The sequence below is a fragment of the Eumetopias jubatus genome, unplaced genomic scaffold (assembly GCF_037043125.1).
Source record: "Eumetopias jubatus isolate StellerSeaLion01/CBP00866 unplaced genomic scaffold, mEumJub1_p1.0 scaffold_1, whole genome shotgun sequence".
NCBI lineage: Eukaryota > Metazoa > Chordata > Mammalia > Carnivora > Otariidae > Eumetopias > Eumetopias jubatus.
This window is the reverse complement of record NW_028274807.1, coordinates 197,994,478-198,017,491: the sequence shown is the minus strand read 5'-3', so window position 1 is coordinate 198,017,491 and position 23,014 is coordinate 197,994,478. Positions and strand designations below refer to the sequence as shown.

The following is a 23,014-nucleotide window of genomic DNA, read 5'->3' as shown; positions in this document are numbered from 1 at the left end:
CGCCCCCCCGCCACTCCCAACCTGACACTGTCTAGCACAGGCAGAGCAGGGCCTGCTGTTCTGTTTAATCAGCAAGTATGTTCTTCTTTCACAGCGTGTTTATGTCCATCAAATGTTGATCTTATTACTTAAAAAAAATCATTACATATCAATCTAGTTAGAACTAATGTGAGAATTTTAATAAGTGATACAGTTTGTGAAACATAGCATGCCTGTGGAAGCTCAGCAGATCAGATTGCCACAAGCATGTGTCCTAAGTAATTGATAAAGGTCATTTAGGGTTGGGTCACGAGCTGAAATGATGTGATGAACCTACACTTATCCAAGTTTCCATCATAAGAACTGGAGATGGAAGCAGACTCCACGCTGAGCATGGAGCCCAACTTGGGGCTCGATCCCATGACTCTGAGATCATGACGAGCCAAAACTAACAGTCAGTTGCTCAACTGACTGAGCCACCCAGGCGCCCCTGGAACTGATTTTTTTTAAACTAATTTTTAATGCCAAAAAATGATTTTTAGGAGTGGCTGCCTGTCAGAACTTTTATTTATTTGGGTGGTGGTTGGTTATTGTTTATTTATTTCAAACATATAGAAAAGTATTCAAAATAATATAACAAATGCTTATGACCCTCCAGCTTTGTCATATCTTAGTATATCATAATCCTGCTTCAGATATTCATACTTAAAAAAAACAAACCAGAGTGAAGATATTTAACTTCTTAGTCCCATTTACTTCCTTACCCCAGCAGTAACACTATTCTGAATTACATATTATTCCCATGCATGTTTTCCTTCTTTTACTGCATGTATGTTTCTTTACAACATTGAGTGTTGTTTTGTATATTTTAAAAACTTTATATAAGTGGTTATTATCATGTATTTATCTTTCTGTAATTTTCTTTTTCACTTAATATTATGTCATTGAAGTTTATCCATATTGATTTATGTTATATTCTAGTTCATTTATTTCAAGTTGTATAATATTCCATTGGATGAGAGGGCTATATATAATTGTGCATTTTTTTTTAAAGATTTTATTTATTTGACACAGAGAGAGAGCACAAGCAGGGGAAACAGGAGAGGGAGAAGCAGGCTCCCCGCTGAGCAGGGAGTCCGATGTGGGGCTCGATCCCAGGACCCTGGGATCATGACCTGAGCCGAAGGCAGATGCTTAACTGACTGAGCCACCCAGGTGCCCCGATTTGTGCATTTTCTTATTAATGAGTACTTAGATTGCTTTTTTTTTTCACCAGTCCTTACAATGATACAACGTAGATTCAAAATTCCCTTGTATATCTGTTCTAGAATTTTCCTAGGAGCAAAATTTATAAATCATAGTGCTGGGTATCTTTAACCTTGCTAGATATTTCCAATTATTCAAAGTATCAGTTTGCACTCCCACCAGTTGTCTGTAAAAACCCTTACTTAGTAGCTTCTCCAGCACTTTGTACTGTTGGACTGTGGCAAAAACTTAATCTAATGTGTGTGAAATGTTTTTTTGTCATTTGAGTTTTCTCTTCTAAGAGTTACCTATTCTTTATCTTCTTACTGGTTTTTAAGAGTTCCTCATATATTGTGGATCCTAATCCTTTTACTCGTTCTATGCTTGCAGATATCCCCCAGAGTATGGATTATCAGGCTTTGTTTATGATATTTTCTTACGCAGACATTTTCATTTTCGATGTAGTGAAATTTATTGATCTTTCCCTTTATAGTTTATACATTTTGTGCCTTGGGATTTTGATTAGAAGTGCATTGAGTTTTTAGGGAGAATTGACATAATAAGTCTTCATCTTGGAACATGTCACATCTTTCTGATTATTTAGGTCTCGTTAAGTGAGGTTATTATACTTTTTACCACAAAAGTTTTAGATATCTTTCCCTAGATTTATTGCCAGATAACAGTTACTGTTGCTATTCTAAATAATATTTTTAAAGTTATACTTTCTTTCTAAATGGGTATTGAATGCATATAGAAATAAGATAGATTTGGGGCGCCTGGGTGGCTCAGTCGGTTAGGGGCATACCTTTGGCTTCAGGTCATAATCCTGGAGCCTGGGATCAAGCCCTGTGTCAGGCTCTGGGCTTAGTATGGAGTCTGCTTGTCCCTCTCCCTCTCCCCCTCCCCCTGCTCACGCACGCCCTCTCTCTTTCTCTCAAATAAAAATAAAATCTTAAAAAAGAAGATAGATTTTTCTATATTGTTCTTCCATCCAACTGCCTTACTAAGCTCTCCTGTATTTCTAATAATAGTTTAACTGTAGATTTTCTATGTTGAATAAATAGGATCCTCTGTTGTTGACAGTTTTCTTTCTCTGTTCTGATCTTTATGCTTTGTGTGTGTGTGTCTTGTTTGTTTGTTAGAATCTCTAACAACTTGGGGGCGCTTAGGTGGCTCAGTTGGTTGAGAGTCCTGATCTCATGGGTGGTGGGATTGAGCCCTGTGTCAGGCTCCGTGCTCAGTGGGAGCCTGCTTTGATATTCTCTCCCTCTGCCCCTTCCCCTGCTTGCGCTCATTCTTTCTCTCTCTAGAGTAAATAAATCTTTAAAAAAAACTCAAACAATTTGATGTTGATAGAAATATTGATAGCATGCAACCATATCTCGTTCCTGAATTTATAGCATATGCTCCTAGTGTCTCATACTAAATGTGTTGTGGTGGCTTTAGGTGGATTCCTTTTATCCAGTGAAGTTTTCATTTGGTTTGCAAAGAGTTTGTTTGCTTTTGTCATCATGAATGGGTTTTAAATTTTATGAAAGTTTTTTCTGCCTCTTTTCAGAGAGTATATAGTTTATCTCTTTTAATCTGGTAGTTTTATTATCAAAAGTTTTTAGGAAACTAGTTTAGTCTTACCCTGTTGGCTCTTGCTTTTGTTTGATTGTTGCTCATGTGTTTGTACTTTTGGATTGTGAGCTCATCTTCAATAAGGCTTTATCTGTGACTCTTATGTGGCCTAAGTAGAGGTATGTCCCAGAGATGTTTTATATTTACTTCCAGGTGACTAGTGTGTATCACTTGCCTAGGATCACTTTAGTTTTTTAGTTTTTTTTTTTTTTAGATTTATTTATTTATTTATTTGAGGCGGGGAGGGGCTGAGGAAGAGGGAGAGAGAGTCCCAAGCAGGCTCCGCACTCAGCAGAGTGGGGCTCGATCTCATGACCCTGAGATCACCACCTGAGCTGAAACCAAGAGTTGGACGCCTAACTGATTATGCCACCCAGGCACCCCTCCCCCTGCTTTTTTAAAGTAGGCTCTATGCCCAGTGTGGAGCCCAGTGCAGGGCTTGAACTCATGACCCTGAGGTCAAGACCTGAGCTGAGATCAAGAGTTGGACGCTTAACTGAGCCACCCAGGTGCCACTGGACCACTTTAGTTTTTTTTTTTTTTTTAAGATTTTATTTATTTATTTGACAGAGAGAGACACAGCAAGAGAGGGAACACAAGCAGGGGGAGTGGGAGAGGGAGAAGCAGGCCTCCCGCCAAGCAGGAAGCCCGATGCGGGGCTCGATCACAGGACCCTGGGATCATGACCTGAGCCAAAGGCAGACGCTTAACGACCGAGCCACCCAGGCGCCACTTTAGTTTGATTAATTTCTTGGACCTTGTAGATTGGATACTTTTTTTCCCCTCCTCCAAACTAGGTTGACATAAGCTTTTATGTTGTCTTCTGTATTGGTGGTTAGATTTTTTTTCTACACCACTCTTTCCTGAGAATATAGCTCTTTAAGTTCCTGTCTTTATGTAGAGGTTGTAGTCTTTCCTTTTTAGCTTCTTTGAATCACAGGGCATTGTTTCTTATCTGACCTCCACCCACCCACAAGTTTGGCACCCTCTTCTGCCTGCCGTAGTGTCAGCTCTCAGGAGTATTTGTCTGTATTTTCAGTTTGCCTTTCATTCTTGGTCCTTGGTCTGTTCTGTTACTTTTTTTGTGAAAATAGCTGTGCATTTAAAATGGATGTGTATTGTATATAATTTTATTCATGTTTCTAGGTGTTTTGCAGTGGGAGAATTTGCAAGATCTCCTGTCTGCCAAGGTGCCAAGCTGGAAGCCATTGTCCAAATTGTTAGATGGACCTTGGTCATCGTGGTGCTACCTTGTTGGTTTCTACTAGAAAGCTCTAGAACTGTTAACCTGGCATCATCTTCTGGTGCTGTCCTACCTTCATGACTCTTGTCTACCTAGTATTCAAGTACTCACTCTCAGTTAATAATTTCTTTTGCAGATAATTTTATAGGCTTTGGGGCAAAGGTGTGATCAATAGGGATGCTATAAAATAGCACACTAAATCTTGGTTTTTACTAATTATAAAGTTTGAAATGGAATGTATTTCATAGTTCTTGATCAAGATAACCACAGCACTAAAGGCATTTGTAAAATGGCACGGGTTCTTTCCATACTTTTATGTTAGTATTTAGAAGTTTTTAGAAGTCTGACCAAGCTCAAAATATGTAATTATTCTTATAATTTCAATACTTTATTATAAAGAGTAAAGTACAGTTTGTGTAATACTAATATCAAGTCCAAAATATACATGGGGCACCTGGGTGGCTCAGTCAGTTAAGTGTTCGACTCTTGACTTCTGCTCAGGTCATGATCTCAGGGTCATGAGATCCAGCCCTGCATTGCTTCCAAGCTCAGCCTGGAGTCTGCTTGAGATTCTCTCCCTCTCTCTCTCTGCCCCCTCCTACTCGCACATGCACACACACACTCTCTCTCTCTTTACCTCTCTCAAACAAATAGGTCTTTAAAATATATATATATATATATGTATATACATATGTGTAGAGGCCTGCCTAGTGTGTCATATCCAAATTAGTGCAAAAATAATGATAACTTCATTAAGAGCAGCACTACTTTAAAATGGGACATTTGGAATGTGAAGAGGCCCACTTGTCAGAATTATTTGTTATGGAAGCCACTGTTTTTTTTTTTTTTAATCTTTAGTTAATGGGAGAGATGATTAGGAGATTCTGGAACTACCTGTGATGGTAGTAGTTCAGTAGTTTTTCGATTAGCTTGGCTGAGTAGCAGCCTCTAGCCCTGCATTTCTGCCGATGCCGCCGTCGACTTAGCTGGGTCTTTCGTTCAGCTTCACTGTGATGTAAGAGTGAGTTGCACGCATTCTTGCATGCTGTGGTGGGCAGGAAGAAGGATTAACTCCACATCCTGTCCTTTTTCTATCACTTACTTCCTTTCTATTTTTTGTACATTTTTATTTTGGCCATGGTGCTGGGGCAGTGTCTACTTGAGAACAAGCTACAAGAATGAGTAATAACTTCTTGTTGACTAAATGATCAAAAGATTGGAACTTCCTTAATCTTGCCCAAACACAGGCCTGGAGTCTCTGTCCTTGAGATTTGGCAGTTGTCTCTAGGTGTTCCACTTTTATTCTTCACTCTTAGTCAACTAGATTATTCTTGGATGGTGGTTGCCAACAGTTGTAGGTTGGCATAGTAAGTGCTGATGTGGCAGAGGCTTGTGGTTTAATTCCGGGGCAGCCTCACTGGTTAGAGAGAAACCACACAGGCCTAGACTGTACCCTTAACTGCACTAGGGTAAATGAGTATCTTGGGCACCAGGGATCAAGTAAGGAATGTGAATGTATTTAGGGCAAATGTTTAGTGTAATTAGGGGAAATAATGCATTGTAAATTTCTTGGTGGGACAAAAATGTCATTTTTCATTTTTGTATTAGGGATAACATTTTAAATTATGATTAGATTTGACTTGGTATTTGTTATTTACTCAAATTACAGACTTCTTTGGTGTCCCAAAATGACATTGTTCTTGATTCTTTCTGTTTTGGAGTCAGTCAGTCTTATGGCTTCTTGCTCTGCATCATTCTTTGAGACATGTATTTGTATCACTCCCACAATGCCTGGCATAGTGTCTTTATTATATCATACCCACGCTTTGGACTAATTAATTGCTAACCTTTCTGTCTTTTCCTTTGACCATTCTTTCTACAGAATAACCGTCAGCTACTTTTTTCTTTAAATTATTTCCTCAAACTTTTTGTTCATCTTAGTCTGTGACCTTTGTCTCCTCTACCAAGACAGTATCATGGCCCTAAGATTCTTGTGTGAATTATTTTGGTCTCTACCTCCTATATGGTGTAACGGAGTTAATGGCCTTGCCTCCATGGAATAAGCATCTTTATCTGAAGAGTGATGAGAGATAACCGGTTTGTTGTGTGCATCCACACAAGCCATGGTCCATTCTTTGAGAGATGGCTCTTCTTCCCAAGGGTCAACATCCATTATTTTCTGTTTACAGAGATGAGGTTTTCCTTTGCATCCTCTTCTTACTTGCAAAATCAATAGCCTGAGTTTTGTCCAGACTTCATATGCTTTTTCCCCAGAAAAGATATAGGAGTATTAGTTTGAAAGAAGCAGCTTTTTTTCTACTTCACTATATTGGCTTTAGGTCAAGTGCACATTCTTTTTCCCACTTATTTTTGCTAATCTTCAGATGTCACTGTTTTCGTCAATATTCATGTCCAGTGTTAGACCAGAGAGAGACACAGGGCAAGTGTACTTAAGTAAGTGGTTCAGTGGTATGAATCTTAAGCTACTTATTTCTGTAATGCTGAGGTGCTTGTGCACATGCATGTGTGTGCACTGTGTGTGTGTGTGTGTGTGTGTGTGTGTGTGTAGGAGCCTAAGAACTGGGCACAGGTTGAATAACCTTGGTCATAAATAATAGTGAAACACGTACTCTAGATAGATTACATAAGTCTCCTTAGAAGACTGTTCAGAATTGGGCCACATCTATACAAAGAGGGAGGGTGAGCTGGTGAGTCCAATTTCTACCTGCCTGTAGGGTGCTGTTTGTTTATGACATTGACTAGACCTAGAGCCTTCCAGAGGGAACCCAGGTGAGACTTGCCTCAGAGATGATTCCAGTTCCTGCTGGGCTCAGGGGAAGAGGGAGAGAGGCCTATCCCCTACCAAGAGGACATCCTGTCTGCGCATAGGGATGCTGGGAGGCTTAATTAGCCTTTTTAACCCTACGTTTTGTGTTTAAAGGAAAGGAAATTTCATACTAATTTGTTACTAATTAACTATAGAGAATATTCAGCTAGGTAATCTTTCAAATCTGTACTTTGAAATAAGATGTTTTGTACTTGTTAAGTGTTTAAATCTTTGGAGAACTAGGAATGGATGATTTTATTCTTTTGTTAAACTGTCTTTTAGAAAGTTTTTTATTTATTTTTACCTCTAAATACTTCATTGTGTATTTCCTAAAGACATTTTTTTAAAGATTTATTTATTTGAAAGAGAGAGAGTACATGCACACGCACATGAGTGGGGTGAGGGGCAGAGGGAGAGAGAGGGGAAGCACACTTCCCCCCTGCATGGGGAGCCTGATGCCGGGCTTAGTCTCATGACCTGAGCTGAAATCAAGAGTTGGAGGCTCAACGACTGAGTCACCTGGGATGTCCTGAGGCGATCTGGGGGCCCCACCCTAAGTCACTTCATTGGCACAAATTCAGGTGTGATCAAAAGGGGGCTCAATGAAAACAACAAAAGACACTCCTGTCACTCAGAAAATTCCAAGGGTTTTGGGAGCTCTGCCAGGAACCAGGGGAAAAGACCAAATATATTTTTATTTTGTATCATAGGCACCATAGGGGTCTGCACCTGGCTAGCATTACCATTTATTTTAGAACTATGAGAAGTTGAGCCAGAAGAGTTTACCTATGTTGGGGCTCCTGGCTGGCTTCGTTGGTAGAGCATGCAACTCTTGATCTCAAGGTGCTGAGTTCGAGCCCCACGTTGAATGTGAAGCCTACTTAAAAAAAAAAAAGATATGAAGAAGAGTTTACCTGTGTCTTTAAGGAGCTAACCACACAGAGTGCCCAAGTCACTTGGCAAAGCCAAAGTGAAAAACTTGAGTAACCATGTAAATACAATGATGTTAGTATATTAAATTTTTCCTGTAGAATATTTTGAAAATATGAGTATATGTCACAGAATAGTAGTCATCCATTAAAACTTTCATTTGCAGTTGATGCCAATTTAGGAAGAACCATAGTATGCAATCTGTATACCATGTAGTTATAGTTGTTTTAAAATGAATGACAATTGAGAATCTAAAGTGATCAATATCAACTCAGAAAATTGTGGTTATTGTTTGCATTATAGAAGGATTTATGTAGAGTTCTTGTTGTAGTCATTTTTAAAAGCTTTGATTTGTCAAAATGCTACTGGCACAGAGCTTTTCAGGATTGTGTCTAGTGGATAAGTTGACTAGATACAGAGAAGTCTTCACCAAAGTTTGTCAATGTTTGCAGGGCTGTGAAGGACAAACCACCCCCTCTCTGCTCAGCTTGTGTTTGTCTGGGTTTGTAGGCATCCAGTGTGAGCTCTATGGTTCAGTGATAGAACTCCTAGGAGAAGGGAGGAGCATCAGAGGGCTCAGGCTTTGGGAAGAGACTGGTGAGGGGGGAGTGGAGGTGGTTGTAGTGAGAGTTGGAGGGATGGGACGCCAACCATGGTTTGTCTTCTCTCTGAGCCTCTTCAGTCTTACCATCTAGTAGATAAACCTGGCCTATTTTTAGGCTGATCTGGACTCAGGGCTGGTGTGGGGTTCAGGAAACCTAGGGAAAGTAGGCCCTTATCTCTATCATCTCCACTTTAAGAATTGAGAGCTGGGTGGAAAGAGATACAGGGCTCACAAGTTGAAGGGTAACACATTTAGCCAAGATTGCTTTTACTCTTGCCTCATCCTCAGTATTCAGAGATCCTGGGACCTTACTTTCTTTTTCTTTCTTTCTTTTTTAATCACCCTCACATTATACTGATGGTTTAAAATGTTCATGTGGTGTGCGCACGCGAGTGTGTGTGTGTGTGTGTGTGTGGATTGAGAGCGAGGGAGAGGGGCTCCTGGGTGGTTCAGTCGTTAAGCGTCTTGCTCTTGGCTCAGGTCATGATCCCAGGATCCTGGGATGGAGCCCTGCATCAGACTCCCTGCTCGGCAAGAAGCCTGCTTCTCCCTCTCCCACTCCCCGTGCTTGTGTTCACTCTCTCTCACTCTCTCTGTCAAATAAATAAATAAATAAAATCTTTAAAAAAAAGAGAGAGAGAGAGAGAGAAGGAGAGAATTTTTCAGAGCCAAGGTCCCTCTGGGCAGCAGTGGCTATGTCACCTAGCCTTCTCGCAGCCAAAGCTGTCGCCCGTGCTTTAGCTCATATCCACCCCACTCAGTTGTTTGTCACCCTCCCTCCCCCTTTTTTTCCAGCTGACTCCATGGAGAATGAAATGAGTCTTTAATTGCTTCCCTCAGCAGTGGCCTTTTAGAGTTTTATTCCTACTTATTCAAGATGCCTGGGACTGACCCTGCAGGGATATGCTGCTCAGTCACCTCTTGGGTGAAGGACCTAAGTCAAGGGAGCTTTGGGGGCAAACACAAGGAACCTCAGCCCTTGGCCATTTTAAAGGGCATGTGGATAGCAAAGATTCAGTAATAAAAGTAAAAATTTCACTTTGCAAATGTAATACTAACTTCAGTCACTGAGAAAGTTTGCCCTTGATGGTTACATTTATAAAAGAATCTGTGTATATCATTAATAGAGTAATCTTGTACTTTTTAATTGAATATAGCATGGAACTGTTTAGATATTTTATGTTTATGTAATGTGGTCCTATCTTACATTTTTAAAAATTATTTTTTCTTTTTTTTAAGATTTTATTTATTTATTTGACAGAGACACAGCGAGAGAGGGAACATAAGCAGGGGGAGTGGAAGAGGGAGAAGCAGGCTTCCTGCCGAGCAGGGAGCCCGATGTGGGGCTCAATTCCAGGACCTGAGCGGAAGGCAAACGCTTAACGACTGAGCCACCCAGGCACCCCTACATTTTTTTTTAAATGCTAGTTTTTCTTTGTGATACCTGAAAATAAGGACTCTAAGACCATAGATCTCAAACTTTTTGGTCTTAAATCCTCTTATACTTTAAAAATTACTGAAGATCCCAAAAAGCTTTTGTTCATATGGGTTATAATGGTCAATATTCACTGTATTAGAAATTTAAAAATATCAATTTCTTTAAAAAATAATAAACTCGTGATTTATTAACATATTTTTTAATGAAAAATGACTATATTTTCCAAAACAAAAAAATTAGAAGAGAATTATTTTACACATTTGAAAGTTTGAAAATGTCTGATTGAATAGAGATAGATTCTCAGATCTGCTTCTGCATGTTGTGACTTTATTTTTTTGTTGACTTACTGTATTGTTAAAGTAGAGGAAGAACGTAGTTGGAAAAGGGAAGTTAGTTTTAGCAGCCTTTTCAGATAATTGTGGGTGTTCTTTGATACTATACCAAAACTCTGACATGTGGTAGTTTCTTCAAGGTTAATTGTAATATGGAATTTGAAACTATATCAAGGAACTTTTTGTATTCTGTTACATTAAAATCCACTGGTCTGTCTTGCACTTTGAATGGCTCTTTAACCCATGTGTGATTTGACTTTGTGGCTCCCTTGAAAGGGTCTTCAGGATCCCAGGGGTCCCTGGACCACCCTGTGGGAACTGCTGTCACAGAATCTGGAAGGGTTCTTGAAGACAAATTCTGGTCTGTCTCTCTCCTGGCTAGTATAAGAGGGATAATGGAAGCTGAGGGAGAACTGATTTGACCAAGGTCATGCAGCCAGTTTCCCATGGAGCTGTGGCTAGAATTTAGGTTTCTTGACTGATTTCTGTAAACATGGTCTAGTGCCTCTGTTGTGCTTGGTGCTGAGTCCCTGGACCTGGCTCCACTGCATTGCCTTTTAGAGAGAGTTGTCTCCTGTGGCCCTGCGCCTTGGAGTCCTGAATGTTTTGTTTCCCTCTTCCTTACTTTGTCTTAATGAAGCTCCATATTGCTGAAAGTCTCCTTAGATTTCCAAATAAAATGTATTGAGCTGTGTCACTTCCTAGCTTTGTGGCTGCTTTGTATGTATTAAATGCGTTTTTAAGTAACTGAAAGATAATCAAAAGGCATTTGGACTACATGTATGCATCGGGTTTTTGTCTTGCCCAGGAAAGGTGTTTTGAAATAACTTCAGAGATCCATAGTGGATCTTTCAGCAGGCTGGAAGAATCCTGTTGATACCCTTTGAGTACTGGAAATGGACTGAATTCTTTTTTTTCCCTTACGTCTTTGAATTATATAAATTGCTTGACTAATGCACTTCTTTGAAGAAGTGTTGCCTAAAGTTTTTAGACTGAATGTTTTCATGCTCTTAAGCCCCCCCCGTAAATTAGCATAAATGCATGGTTTTGTTTGTACTCTTAATGGAGAATGAAGTGTGCATGGCACTCGCTGTGGAATTGCTTTGAGATAATTTGAGGAAATTTAATACAACTCGAGGTCACCAAAATTAATGAGGACATGGCAGTTTGGAATGGTTTCTTTTATATCAAACACAGCATCAGGATGCTGCCAAGGACCAGAAAGACATCTCTGAAATTGCACGGGCTGCCCTGCAGTGGTGAGGAAGTGTGTGCCACAGTTTTACGATTTCAGTGTGGACTCTCCAAGCATGGTCTGCTTTGTGAACAAAAGCTTTGCTAGTTTGTGTGTGTCTTTGTGTTTTTCTCTTCTGTGTACTCTCCTCCCCAGAGGTGTGTCTTAGGGCTGTGTCTGCGTGTTTAATTTCACTGATTCTTGGCCAGGCACCGCTCTGTAGACAGGTATTGATGTTTTTGAACTTAGCAGGGCAGAGGAACCTTTTCCTTCACTCTCAAGATTGCTGTAAAGGACTGGAGTGGGATTGGCTGTGGGTTTCTTCATAATTATAGCCTCTTTTAGCAAACCCAACATATTAAACTGTAGACATTAACATATTACTTAGGGATTGAATATTTACTTTTCAGAGTGGTTCTTTTTAGAGCTTTTTTAAATAGCTCGTTCTCTAGTTTCATTAAAATAGAATTTGATTCCCAGAATTTGCTTTGTAAGAATACAGGTCCTCATTAAGGCACAGCACACCCATAATCTCTGCTAGAGTTCCTCTTCCCCGGAGTTTGAGACAGTTTCACGTGAGTTGGGGAGCAAATGAGGGAGATGCATTTTTTTCCTTATCAGCTTTTTTCCTCATGTCTGCCTAACAGTTCTACTGAGAGCTAATTTCTTGAATCAGGGCTGCCTTCCCTGTGTTTGAAAGGCTGTGCCCACTTGGAAGTGTTTGTATGTGTGGGTGGAGCCCTGTAGAGACAAAATGTAATTGACTGTGCTGCTGCCCGCCAAGATCAGCTTTTCTCCTGCCAGTTTCCCTTTGTTGCTTTTTTGAAGGAGATCCGTAACAGCAAAACCTGCCCCTTAAGTAGTTGGTATGATTCTGAAGAGCAGAGAAAAGAATTCATTGTGTCATCTCTGTAAAGAAATTTAGTGGCTCATGGAAGGTAGGGAAAGAGAATAACCAAATTTGGTAGGACTTAAATCCATCACTTTCCAGTTTATTTTCTGTTTGGGGCATCTGATCACCTGGGTACTATTTTAAAGTGTCCTGTTTTTAAAGTGTTTTGAGTAGGGGCCTGGACCAGTGTCTCATATTATAATAGTATGTGTGATTGTTGATGTTTAATTGCTGTTTGCTTCTATCTGTCAGGAGCTTGGGGCTGAGGTTGTTTTGAAGATGTTCATTAACTGGGGGTTTACAGGAGGCTTCTCCTTGTTACTGTTTACCTCCAAGTGATTGTCATCCTTCCACTACCACACAATTTCTTCTCTAAAATGACAGACATTCAGATTACCTAAAGGTACTTGCTAATTAAAAATTGTCCTCTAAAAGCCACTCCATAATCAGCCAAACACAGTGTAAGCAAAAACACTTACCTCAAGAAGTCTAGGGTGAACCAGAGGGTTTATGCTGATTACAAATATTGACTTCCGCACACAGAGTAGCTGCTGTTGAATTATCATCATACTCATATGCAGAATAAATTTCACTTTCAAAGCTGATGACATCTAATTGATTTATTGCTTCCTTTCTAAAACCTAATGAATTTAAAGACATAGGATGGTTATTCCCTCAGAAATTTGGAATCAGCTTTGTCACTCAGTGAATGAAAGTTCAGCATTAGTTATATTAATTTGTATTTGTGGAACACCTTTCTTCCCTGTGTCTTAACACCCTTTGTAGGTGTTTTTGGAAGTGTGTTATTAATGCAAAAATTTAAATTTTATTACTAAATCATTTTTACAGCTGTTTTTTGCTTTCATTGCCTTGAGAGGCTAGTACCTGACCCATCAGGACACACACACTCGTAATTCCTATGGTTGTTAACTAGACAGTCTTAAATTCTAGTTTTCCAGAACTCTAGAGGATTCAGTTTATTTCATTTTGTTTCTGTTTCTTTTTAGGAGAACATAAAAGTTCTGTTTCAAATTGTGTCTGGACCTTAATAAGAGATTTCAGTTCTGGAATAGTTTTTATGTTGAATAATTAGAGACTTGTGTTTTGGTTTTTATTTTGGGAAATGGGAGGAATTTTAGGGTAACCTGATTGTGGATGTGGTTGTCTGTAGCAGTTTGCCTTAGAAAAGATTATTTATTTTGTGTTCCTCCCCCACATTTTATTACGAAAAATTTGAAATATATAGAAAAATTGATAGAATTGGTCAGTGAATCTTTATGTTAACATTTTGCTAATGTTTGCTTTATCACAAAGTAGTTTATCTAGCTTTCTAATTATCTTTTTTCCTCCCTCAAGAAGAAATGATCTTTATAGCTAATAGTAAAGTAGAGCAAGCAAGAGAGAAAGAGACAGACAGACAGACATGTGCGCAGTACCTGGCATATTGTAGACATAATAGAGCAAGTTGACAAACAAGGGAGTAAATGTGAATGAATGAATTATCTGAATAGGACATGCTTCCAGCTCCAGGATACAAAGAAACAGTTCCCACCTAATTCCCTGCCCTTAGGGATTTACTGTCTGGTCTGGAAGTGAGAAACCACAGAAGGCAAACCGCTTTGCCAGGTAGTGCATATGGAAGGCTTCAGTGAAGGTCAGCATGGTCAAACATGGCTACTGGAGTTCAGAAGAGGGAATATGACCCCAGAAGACTGGGGCAGTTGACCAAGACTTCTTGGAAGAAATGGAGCTGGAGGGGCGCCTCAGTCGCTCAGTTGTTAAGCGGCTGCCTTCGGCTCAGGTCATGGTCCCAGGGTCCTGGGATCGAGCCCCGCATCAGGCTCCCTGCTCAGCGGGAAGCCTGCTTCTCCCTCTCCCACTCCCCCTGCTTGTGTTCCCTCTCACTGTGTCTCTGTCTGTCAAATAAATAAATAAAATCTTAAAAAAAAAAAAAAGATATGGAGCTGGAACTGAGCTAAGAGGTAGGGCAGAGCCTGAGAGCAGAGATGGTCACGGGCATTCTGAGTCGTGGGGAGTGTGAGGCTCCCCACATACTTGGGAGAAGTGGCAGTGTGGTGCCTGCTGGAAGCCGTCCGTTCAGGTAATTGGAGAGTACGCTATCTTCCAGGTTGTGCTCTAAGGCAGCTCCAGGCAGGACCCACTCCCTATTCCCTGGGCACTCCCATTTACTCTCACTCCAGGACTCTGTCCTTGCTGCTCACTATGCCTGAAACACACTTCCTCCAGATGTCTGTGTGGCTCCCTCTGCCCTCTGGCCTCTGCTCAGTGAGAACTTCTCCCTGATCTCCTTCTGGCATGCACCAACTCCCCAACATGCTTTGTTGTGCTTCCTACTGCGTTCCCAAAGCCTAGTGGTAGTGTCTGTGATTATATATCCTTAATGTGTATATGTATGGATATATAGAGATATAGAGAAGAAAATTGAAGGAATGAACAAGTGGGAATTCTGAGGTATAAGAGTGTGTTTGGTCACTTTAAGATATTTTCTTGTCCAAGCAGCGAAGAGAAGCTTGAGCTGGGCAGTCACCAAAACATATGTCAGGGTCAGTGCACTTGTGAGGAAGGTTGAAATTTGGGTATGGTTAGTTTGCCCCTCCAGGGCATTCATCTGTGGCATTTTCTCTTTGAAAGATTCATGTTCCTAAGTGAAGTGCTTGGTGATTCTGATGCCTCTCGTCCTCCTTCCAGGACCCCTGCAGTGGATCATGAGTCGGTAATGCCCACTGAGGACCTCTGGGAGCCATGTCAGACGAATCCGCCTCAGGGAGCGATCCAGACCTGGACCCGGACGTGGAGCTGGAGGATGCGGAAGAGGAGGAGGAGGAAGTGGCAGTGGAGGAGCACGGCAGGGATGACACGGAAGACCTACTGGATGGTGAGTGGCTCTAGTGAGTGACATAGGTTGCCATATCTTTTCTTCTCCTGGGTTTTTTGATGGGAGAGCATGGTGTTTCCAGTTGGATTTCTTAGATCATCAGTTGTGAGAAGGCAGAGACTGGGAACACAGCAACAATTAACTCATAGGCTATTCCTCAAGAAATGGGTTGTTGTCCCTCTACATAGATCTCACTTTAGATAGCATTTAACTCGTCTTTGACAGATGTGCAGATCCAGATCTAAAGATTTGAGAGTGGAGCGTTCTTGCCCAAGTCATGGAGGAGTCAGTGGCAGAGTCCTTGTGGCAAGACTTTGTGGTCTAGGGTCATGAATTCATTAGGTGGCCACAGGCAGGCATGGGGGTAACCGTGAGTTTCCTGAAATTATATTTACAATTCTGCTTGTATGGACATGAGGGGGTTATGTGGGGAGAGATTTTCAGATGATAGGCTCACAACTCCAGAAAGCTTATTGCATTTCCTGTGGTGCTGCTCTGCCTCCCAGCCACTTCCAGTGACTGCAGATTGCTCCTAATGGGAGAGAACTGCACCTCCATAGCTGGTAGACGCCCCTCTGGATTCCTGTTTGGCTCACCCCTTCCCTTGCCCCCAGCTTATTGAAGTGGCATTGATTTTTTTCATCTTCAGTCTAATATCAGGTCATCTGGCCAGCCACAGGGCTTCTCAGTTAATTCCAGCCTTTAATGGCACAGGATTTAGTTGTTTGTAAGCTTCCTATTGACTGAGGAATAAAGATTTGTCTGTTTATAACAAACCACCTTGGTAGGACTGAACATGGCACTAGATTATCACTGCTTGCATCTGAAGGAGCCTAGGAAAATGTGCTACTGCTTTTCTCCAGATTCAAGAAGAATAAACGTGGATTCTCTTTCTTTGCTGTACTGTCTTCAGTTCTCATTCATCCTACCAGATGTCATATGGTTCAGGGATCAGTTTTCCCTCATTTATACTGTCTAGGAGTCTCCGCCCCATTTCCACTTCACCTCTGGCAGGGAAATTACCATTTTCTTTTCTTTTAAAGATTTTATTTATTTGACAGAGAGACAGCGAGAGAGGGACATAAGTAGGGGGAGTGGGAAAGGGAGAAGCAAACTTCCCACGGAGCAGGGAGCCTGATGCGGGGCTCGATCCCAGGACCCTGGGATCATGACCTGAGCTAAAGGCAGATGCTTAATCGACTGAGCCACCCAGGTGCCCCTATTTTTTTTTTTCTTGATATCGTTTGCTAGTTTATTCAGTTGGAGTCTCCCCAACTGGTTCTGTAGTTCCTTTCTATAAAGTAGAATAAGTAGAAATAATGGAAGATAGTGCTGGAAGGGTACACCATCAGACTGCCTTGCTTGGCTCTCATGGTTCTTAAGATGGCATTAGAGTCCCTAGATACCTGCATCACTTTTTGCTTTTTATCATTTGGGTTCTCAGAAGTATATTTTCAGGTACCCCCTAGAACTCTTGTCAGTTTTAGATTGGATTTTAGATGCTGCTGGTGGGTATAATGGATATATACACATTGTCTTTTCTCTTAGCTTTTTGGAATTCTGTTTTCCTTGTAGGTTCTTAATTATTAAAAAAAAATCATATGCTTCAGCGGACTTCACTATTATTTAGAAGCGGCGAAAATTTTAATTGTGATTTGTCTCAGAATAGTGTAGCTGTGCAACTGGAGTGGGTTTTTTTGTTGTTTTGTTTTTTTAGATTTTATTTATTGAGAGAGAGATAGCAAGGGAAAGCATGAGTAGGGTGGTGGGGAGAGGGAGATGCAGGCTCCCTGCTCATCAGCAGGGAGCCTGACATGGGGCTCAGTCCCAGGACCCTGGGATCATGACCTGTGCCCCTGTAACTGGAGTTTTTTAAAAAAGAATATTGATACAATTCTCAGATGACATAATTTTTAAAAATTTGAAATGAGTTATTGCTTATGAAGTTCAGAGTGTTAAAAAAAATGTTCCATAGGTACTGTCTTCTTCTCTTGCTCTGCTAGGTTCTTGGAATTTGATCAAGGATCCTTTTGATGTTTCACAGTAGTGTTAGAGCTCTACTCACCCAATCATTCCCAATAGAATTGATACTTCTGTTACTTGTGGCAACTCTGCTGCTGTTTTAGAGCTTCTAGTTTTCCTGGTTTTCTTATTTTGAACACTATGCAATTTTGCTGAACCATCTGAGACCTGCCTATTCAGTCTTGCCCCTCCTGCCTTGGCTTGCTGGTCATCCCACAGTCTTAATGGGTAGAGCAGCCAGCTATTCTAAAATTAGAAATAGCTCTGAATAGTCTTAGCTGGTATAGTGTGATGTGGCCTTTTGTTGTCTTAGAGCAGTGGTTCTCAACCTGGGATGATTTTGCCTCCCAGGGGACAATTTACAGTGTCTGAAAACAGTTTTGACTGTCATGACTTCTGGAAGGTGAGGGAAGAATACTGTACATCTTGTGGGCAGAGACCAGGGATGCTCCTAAACATCTTACATTGCATAGGACGACTCCGTCCTACACACAGTTATTGTCCCCAAATGTCAATAGTGCTGAGGTTGAGAAACCCTTTCAAAAAGGAAACTGTTACTTCAGCTCTTTTTATTTGAAGTTTCATCTCTACTGGATGATAATAACTCACTTTTATAGTGCTTCCTCATCATTTATGCAAACATCTGAACAATCATACTAACCTTTTCAAAGAACTGTCTTTTGGCTTTAGTGATTCCCTCTATTTGTGTTTGTTTTCTTTGTAATTTCTACTTTATAATATTCTTCCTCCTACTTCTTTTTGGTTTATTTATCAGTACTTCCAAACTTCTTGAGAATGTGCTTACCAGGGCACCTGGGTGGCGCAGTTGGTTAAGCAGCCAACTCTTGGTTTTGGCTCAGGTCATGGTCTTATTGTCATGATGTGGAACCTCAGGCTCTGTGCTCATCAGGGAGTCTCCTTGAGATTCTCTCTGCTTCTCCCTCTGCCCCTCCCACTTGTGCTCTCTCTCTCAAATAAATAAATCTTAAAAAAAAAAAAGGATGTGCTTACATTTGTTCCCCTAATAAAAACAGTTAAAACTATAAATTTCCCTCTAAGTACTGCTTTGGTTCATCCCCTCACAAGCATTTTGACACACTTTACCCTACTTGATTATCTTGATAATCCTATGTGTTAGGTAGGGCAGGTACATTTTAGAGATAAGGAAATTGAGCTCAGAAAGGCAAATGGCTCACTTTGTATAGCTTTGCAAGAAAGTGGCAAAGCTGGGCCTTTGGTTTCCAAAGTGGTGCTCCTTTTTCAAACCCATGCTGCTTCTGAGACCATAGATTCATATCCTTCCCTTGCCTGTAATGGGTTGCTTTCTCTCTTAGTTGGTGCTGTCAAGAAAGAAGCTGATTAATACTGTTGACCAGAGATGATAGGACAATTAGAAGTAATAGCATGAGTAAAGGCATAGTAGAAGGGCAAGTATGACATATGCTAGAGAATGATGACCTCTCTTACTTGGTATAGCACTGGACACATTAGGGGGATGACCAGAGTGAGACTGGAGTGATAGCCTAGAATTGGGTTGAGATGGGGAGTTTAGAATTTGTTTTAAAGGCAGCATGAAATTGATGGAAGTTTTTACCAAGGAGCATTCATTAAAATTTGATTTTTAAGAATGTTATTTAGCAGTGTACAGAAGAGATGGCCTGTAGATTGTGAAGACCAGTTAGGTCTGTGGTAAAACTTTATGGGAAGGGTTAATGAGATTTTGAACTGTTAGGGTCAGCTGACCTGTGTAGGAGGAGTAAATGGTCAGGTTTGTTGCAGTGGAATTTATAGGACTTGGTGACTTATTGCATTTGTGGGGCAGGGTGAAGACAGAATAGGTGAAGCCTGGGTGGATGATGAAATCTTTACAAAGGTGGGAAGAATGGGGTAGATAGGAAGTGGATGGAAGAGTTAGGGATATTTTTAGCTTTGCTGCATTAAGATGGGGCATTATCTCCCCCTTGATACTGACCCTTGAATGTTGACTTGTAGGATAGTAGTCTGACAGCACAGAGGCTTTGGCTCTTGGGGAGCAGCACCATGATTTTGTCTTTAAAAAGGTGGGGAGAAGACAGTGCTTTCCATTTCTAACATATTGGGGGGCTCATGGCATGTTGTAAGACATTTTGGATTGTGTTTTCATTGCCCTGTTTTTCTCTTCTCCTAATGTCTGTGTTGGATTTTCTCTATTCTCTTGTAATGGTGGGAGAAGTTAGGTGTCAGCACCTTTGGGGTCTGTCATTATCACAGGCAGAAGTTCAAAACCTGGTGCCTCTGGGGGTGCCTATGCCTGGGTTGCTCAGTCGGTTAAGCATCTGCCTGCAGCTCGGGTCGTGATCCCGGGGTCCTGGAGTTGAGCCCTGCGTGGTGGGGGCGGGGGGGGGGGTCCCTGCTCTGCAGGGAGTCTGCTTCTCCCTCTCCCTCTGCCCCACGGCCCCCGTGCTTGTGTTCTCTCTCTCTCAAATAAATAAATAAATAAAATATTTAAAAACAAAACAAAAAACCTGGTGCCTCTGGAATTGGCTTTCCTTATGCAAAGTGGTTTTTCTGGTTCAGTATTTTCTTCTAGCTCAGCTTCGGGTCCAGTATCTTGCCCCTAATAAGGTACTTTGAAATATTTAGATGAAGGGAACTCCTAGAATAATCTAGCTTTTACCAAAAAAAGTTTGTTTTCAGTTGCCATTTAATGTGAATGTGAAAGTGTGACATGGCTGGTTCATGTCAGAGTCCTATGCTTACTTGGCTTTGAAAAGAGATTTTCCTTTGCCTTGGTGGTTTGTTGGCACATTTGTTTTCCTCAGTGTCACTCCACTCTAAGCCTACAGTAGATTCTTCCTTTCATGGCTTTGGCAACCATAAGTGAGAAAGTTTAGATCAAGAGATATTTCCAAGGGTTTTCCTGTCTACACAAATGGCAAAAATCTTAACATCTGTTTCCCCAAGGTAGCTTCTTGTACCCCTGCAGCAGGAAGACGTGGGAGAAAAGTAGCAAAAAACCTGGGTCTAAATATGTCCTTAAAGGTTGGATGAAAAAAAAAAGGTTGGATGGGCGGAGGAGATGCTTAAAATTTAAAATGTTTGTTTAGGGGTGCCTGGGTGGCTCAGTCGTTAAGTGTCTGCCTTCGGCTCCCGTCATGATCCCAGGGTCCTGGGATCGAGCCCCACATCAGGCTCCCCGCTCTGCGGGAAGCCTGCTTCTCCCCCTCCCACTCTCCCTGCTTGTGTTCCCTCTCTCGCTGTGTCTCTCTCTGTCAAATAAATAAAATCTTTAAAAAAATAAAAAAGTGTTTAACAAGAACTTCATGTGTTTCTTATTAACATTCATCTGGATTAATGGATCCAATTCCTGATTTCGCTTGTTCTGCAGGTGTATGATGAATCTTAGTTAATAATATGATTCCCCCTTTCACTACCACTTGCACTTCTTATAGGCTACCTTTATTCTTGTGAAATATTTGCAAGGAAAATCCAGATGCCCCACTTCTTTCCTGTGGTATTGGTATTTTTATTTCATTACTTGTGCGGGTTTCTCTGGTCTTCACCGGTTTCTCCAGCAGGGTTCTGGGGCCACCACCACCCTTTTCTTCTGAGAGCATTCTACTCATCCAAGCTGTTTGGCCCATGTTGTGAACAGCCTTGTTAAGCTAAGACAAGAGTAGGGCTTTTCTGAAGGAATTTTACTGGAGAAAAAACCAAAGCCCTAGCCAGAAACTGTAGACTTAAAGAACTTACTGGTTATTCTAAGAATGATTGCTTGCCAAAGGATTTTATTTCCAAACTTGGCTCCCTGGGTTGTGGTAGGCATATTGGGAGTTTATGGAGCTTCAGGATGAACACGACAAACCTTGTTGGAGTGCCAGTTTTATCAGGCAATTGGGGGAGTGGTGTTGGGGGTTGAGAGTTTAGTACTTTAACTGGTAAGGAATTAAAAATATTTTTGTAATGAAAATTAGGCATAGAAACCAGAATTCATATGCATTTTTAAGGTAAAATAGGATTTTTTTCAAATAAATGTTAGAGTTTGAGTACTTTTTGTTTTTGTTTGTTTTTTAAAGCTTTTATTTGACAGAGAGCACAAGCAGGGGGAGCAGCAGGCAGAAGGAGAGGGTGAAACAGGCCCTCTGTGGAGCAGGGAGCCCAGTGCAGGGCTCGATCACAGAACTCCGGGATCATGACCTGAGCTGAAGGCAGATGCTTAACCAACTGAGCCACCCAGGTGCCCCAGTTTGAGTGATTTTTGAACGGTACCCTGAGAGTCCCAGAGGGATAAGAACATTTTCTGCAGGCATTTAGGACTCCTCAGTGGAAAAGTTTGAGAAGTCCTGGTTTAGGTTAGTCAAGATCTGGACACAGGCTGCCTTGATGGGTACATATTTTTAGAATGTGAAGACCGCTTTTTTGTTTGTTTTATTTTTGTCTATTTTACATGGTGTATCAGGATACTGAGATACTGGAATTGCAACTAGATATGTTCCTTCTGGAACCTGCTTCATAGCCATCTTGTTGACAGAAAGCTAACCTCCTGCTTGTCAACTTTGGCCTCAGGCTGACCTCCTTCAGCTTGGACCACTGGGTAGGGAAAGCTGATCTCCTTCTTATCCCTAGATCTCTGACTCTTCTCCAGGGAGTTTGTTTTTTCTTTTTCTCTGACCCCTTTCTATTTGTCTTCTTTGCTTACAATGTAAAGAATCAGGGGTAAGGTGTTCTAGGCAGAGGGCCAGGGCAAAGGCCCTGGTGTGGGAACAAATGTGCTTATTTAAGAATCAGGAACGTAGAGGCCATGGTGGCTGGAGCATAGAGAGTAAAGGCCAGAGTGGTCTGGGATGAGATAGGCAGGGGCCTGAGCACGTAGGGCCAGTGGTGGCAGTTTGAAATATACCTGGAATCCTGGGTTTATTTGTTTGGGTTCTAATAGTTCCTCTTTCAGATTCTCACTGTGAATTCTGGACATATCAGTAAATAGTAGCAGTCTGCAGGAAAAGTCATGCTCTCTGAGCAGCTGGAAGTAGAAATGTGGGGGAATTTTGTACAAATCCAGAAATTTGTACTAAGATCAGAATGGGTGGTTTGTTTCATAAAGAATTGCACCTGGGAGGAGTGATTTCAGCAGTCTAATGGGAATCCTACTCAATGTTCTCTCCCTCATATGGAAGCCCCCAGAGCCCTCACAAGGCAGCATAGGTTATGGGGTTACGGTTCTCACCACTTATTATGGCCTCTCTGTCACATTAGACATCCTTATTTTGAGCCTAGATTTATTTTCTAATAGTTTTAAAGAAACGTTATGAACCCCGTGATTGCCTAATGTCCTAGATCCTTCTTTGGAGAGTGCATCTGGAATTTGGATAATATTTCAAAATCTATAATGCCAAATGGCTTATTGATTTTACTGTTTAATCACTTTGTGATTATGAGTAATATGTGCTTATTAAATAAATTTTAGAAATACAGAGTATTATAAAGAACACAAAAATCACTCATAATTCCATCAGCCAGTGATAGCAAGATATTTTGTTGTAGTTTTCCTAGTCTTTTTGCTATGCAAATGTGTATTTTTACAAAACTAGAATCCTATTGTGTATCCCTTTTTGCATGTGCCATTTAAAGGTCTTCATAATTATAATGGCTTTGTAATTCCATGGCATTTCACTCATTTATACTTTTCTAAGTTTTTATTAAAAAATGAAAAATAGGGATGCCTGGATGGCTCGGTTGGGCGTCTGCCTTCGGCTCAGGTCATGATCCCAGG

At 41.1% G+C, this 23,014-nt stretch overlaps 1 protein-coding gene across 3 annotated transcripts in view; it reads left to right on the top strand.

Moving 5' to 3' along the window:
• RAD54L2 (RAD54 like 2) overlaps positions 1–23,014 on the top strand; it is a 144,224-nt gene that overhangs the window by 22,959 nt on the left and 98,251 nt on the right. For all 3 annotated transcript variants that reach the window (XM_028124503.2, XM_028124506.2, XM_028124505.2), the window contains one exon: positions 15,057–15,243. In XM_028124503.2, the coding sequence (XP_027980304.2) occupies positions 15,111–15,243 (133 nt within the window). In that variant the 5' untranslated portion in view covers positions 15,057–15,110. The remainder of the gene's footprint in view (positions 1–15,056; positions 15,244–23,014) is intronic.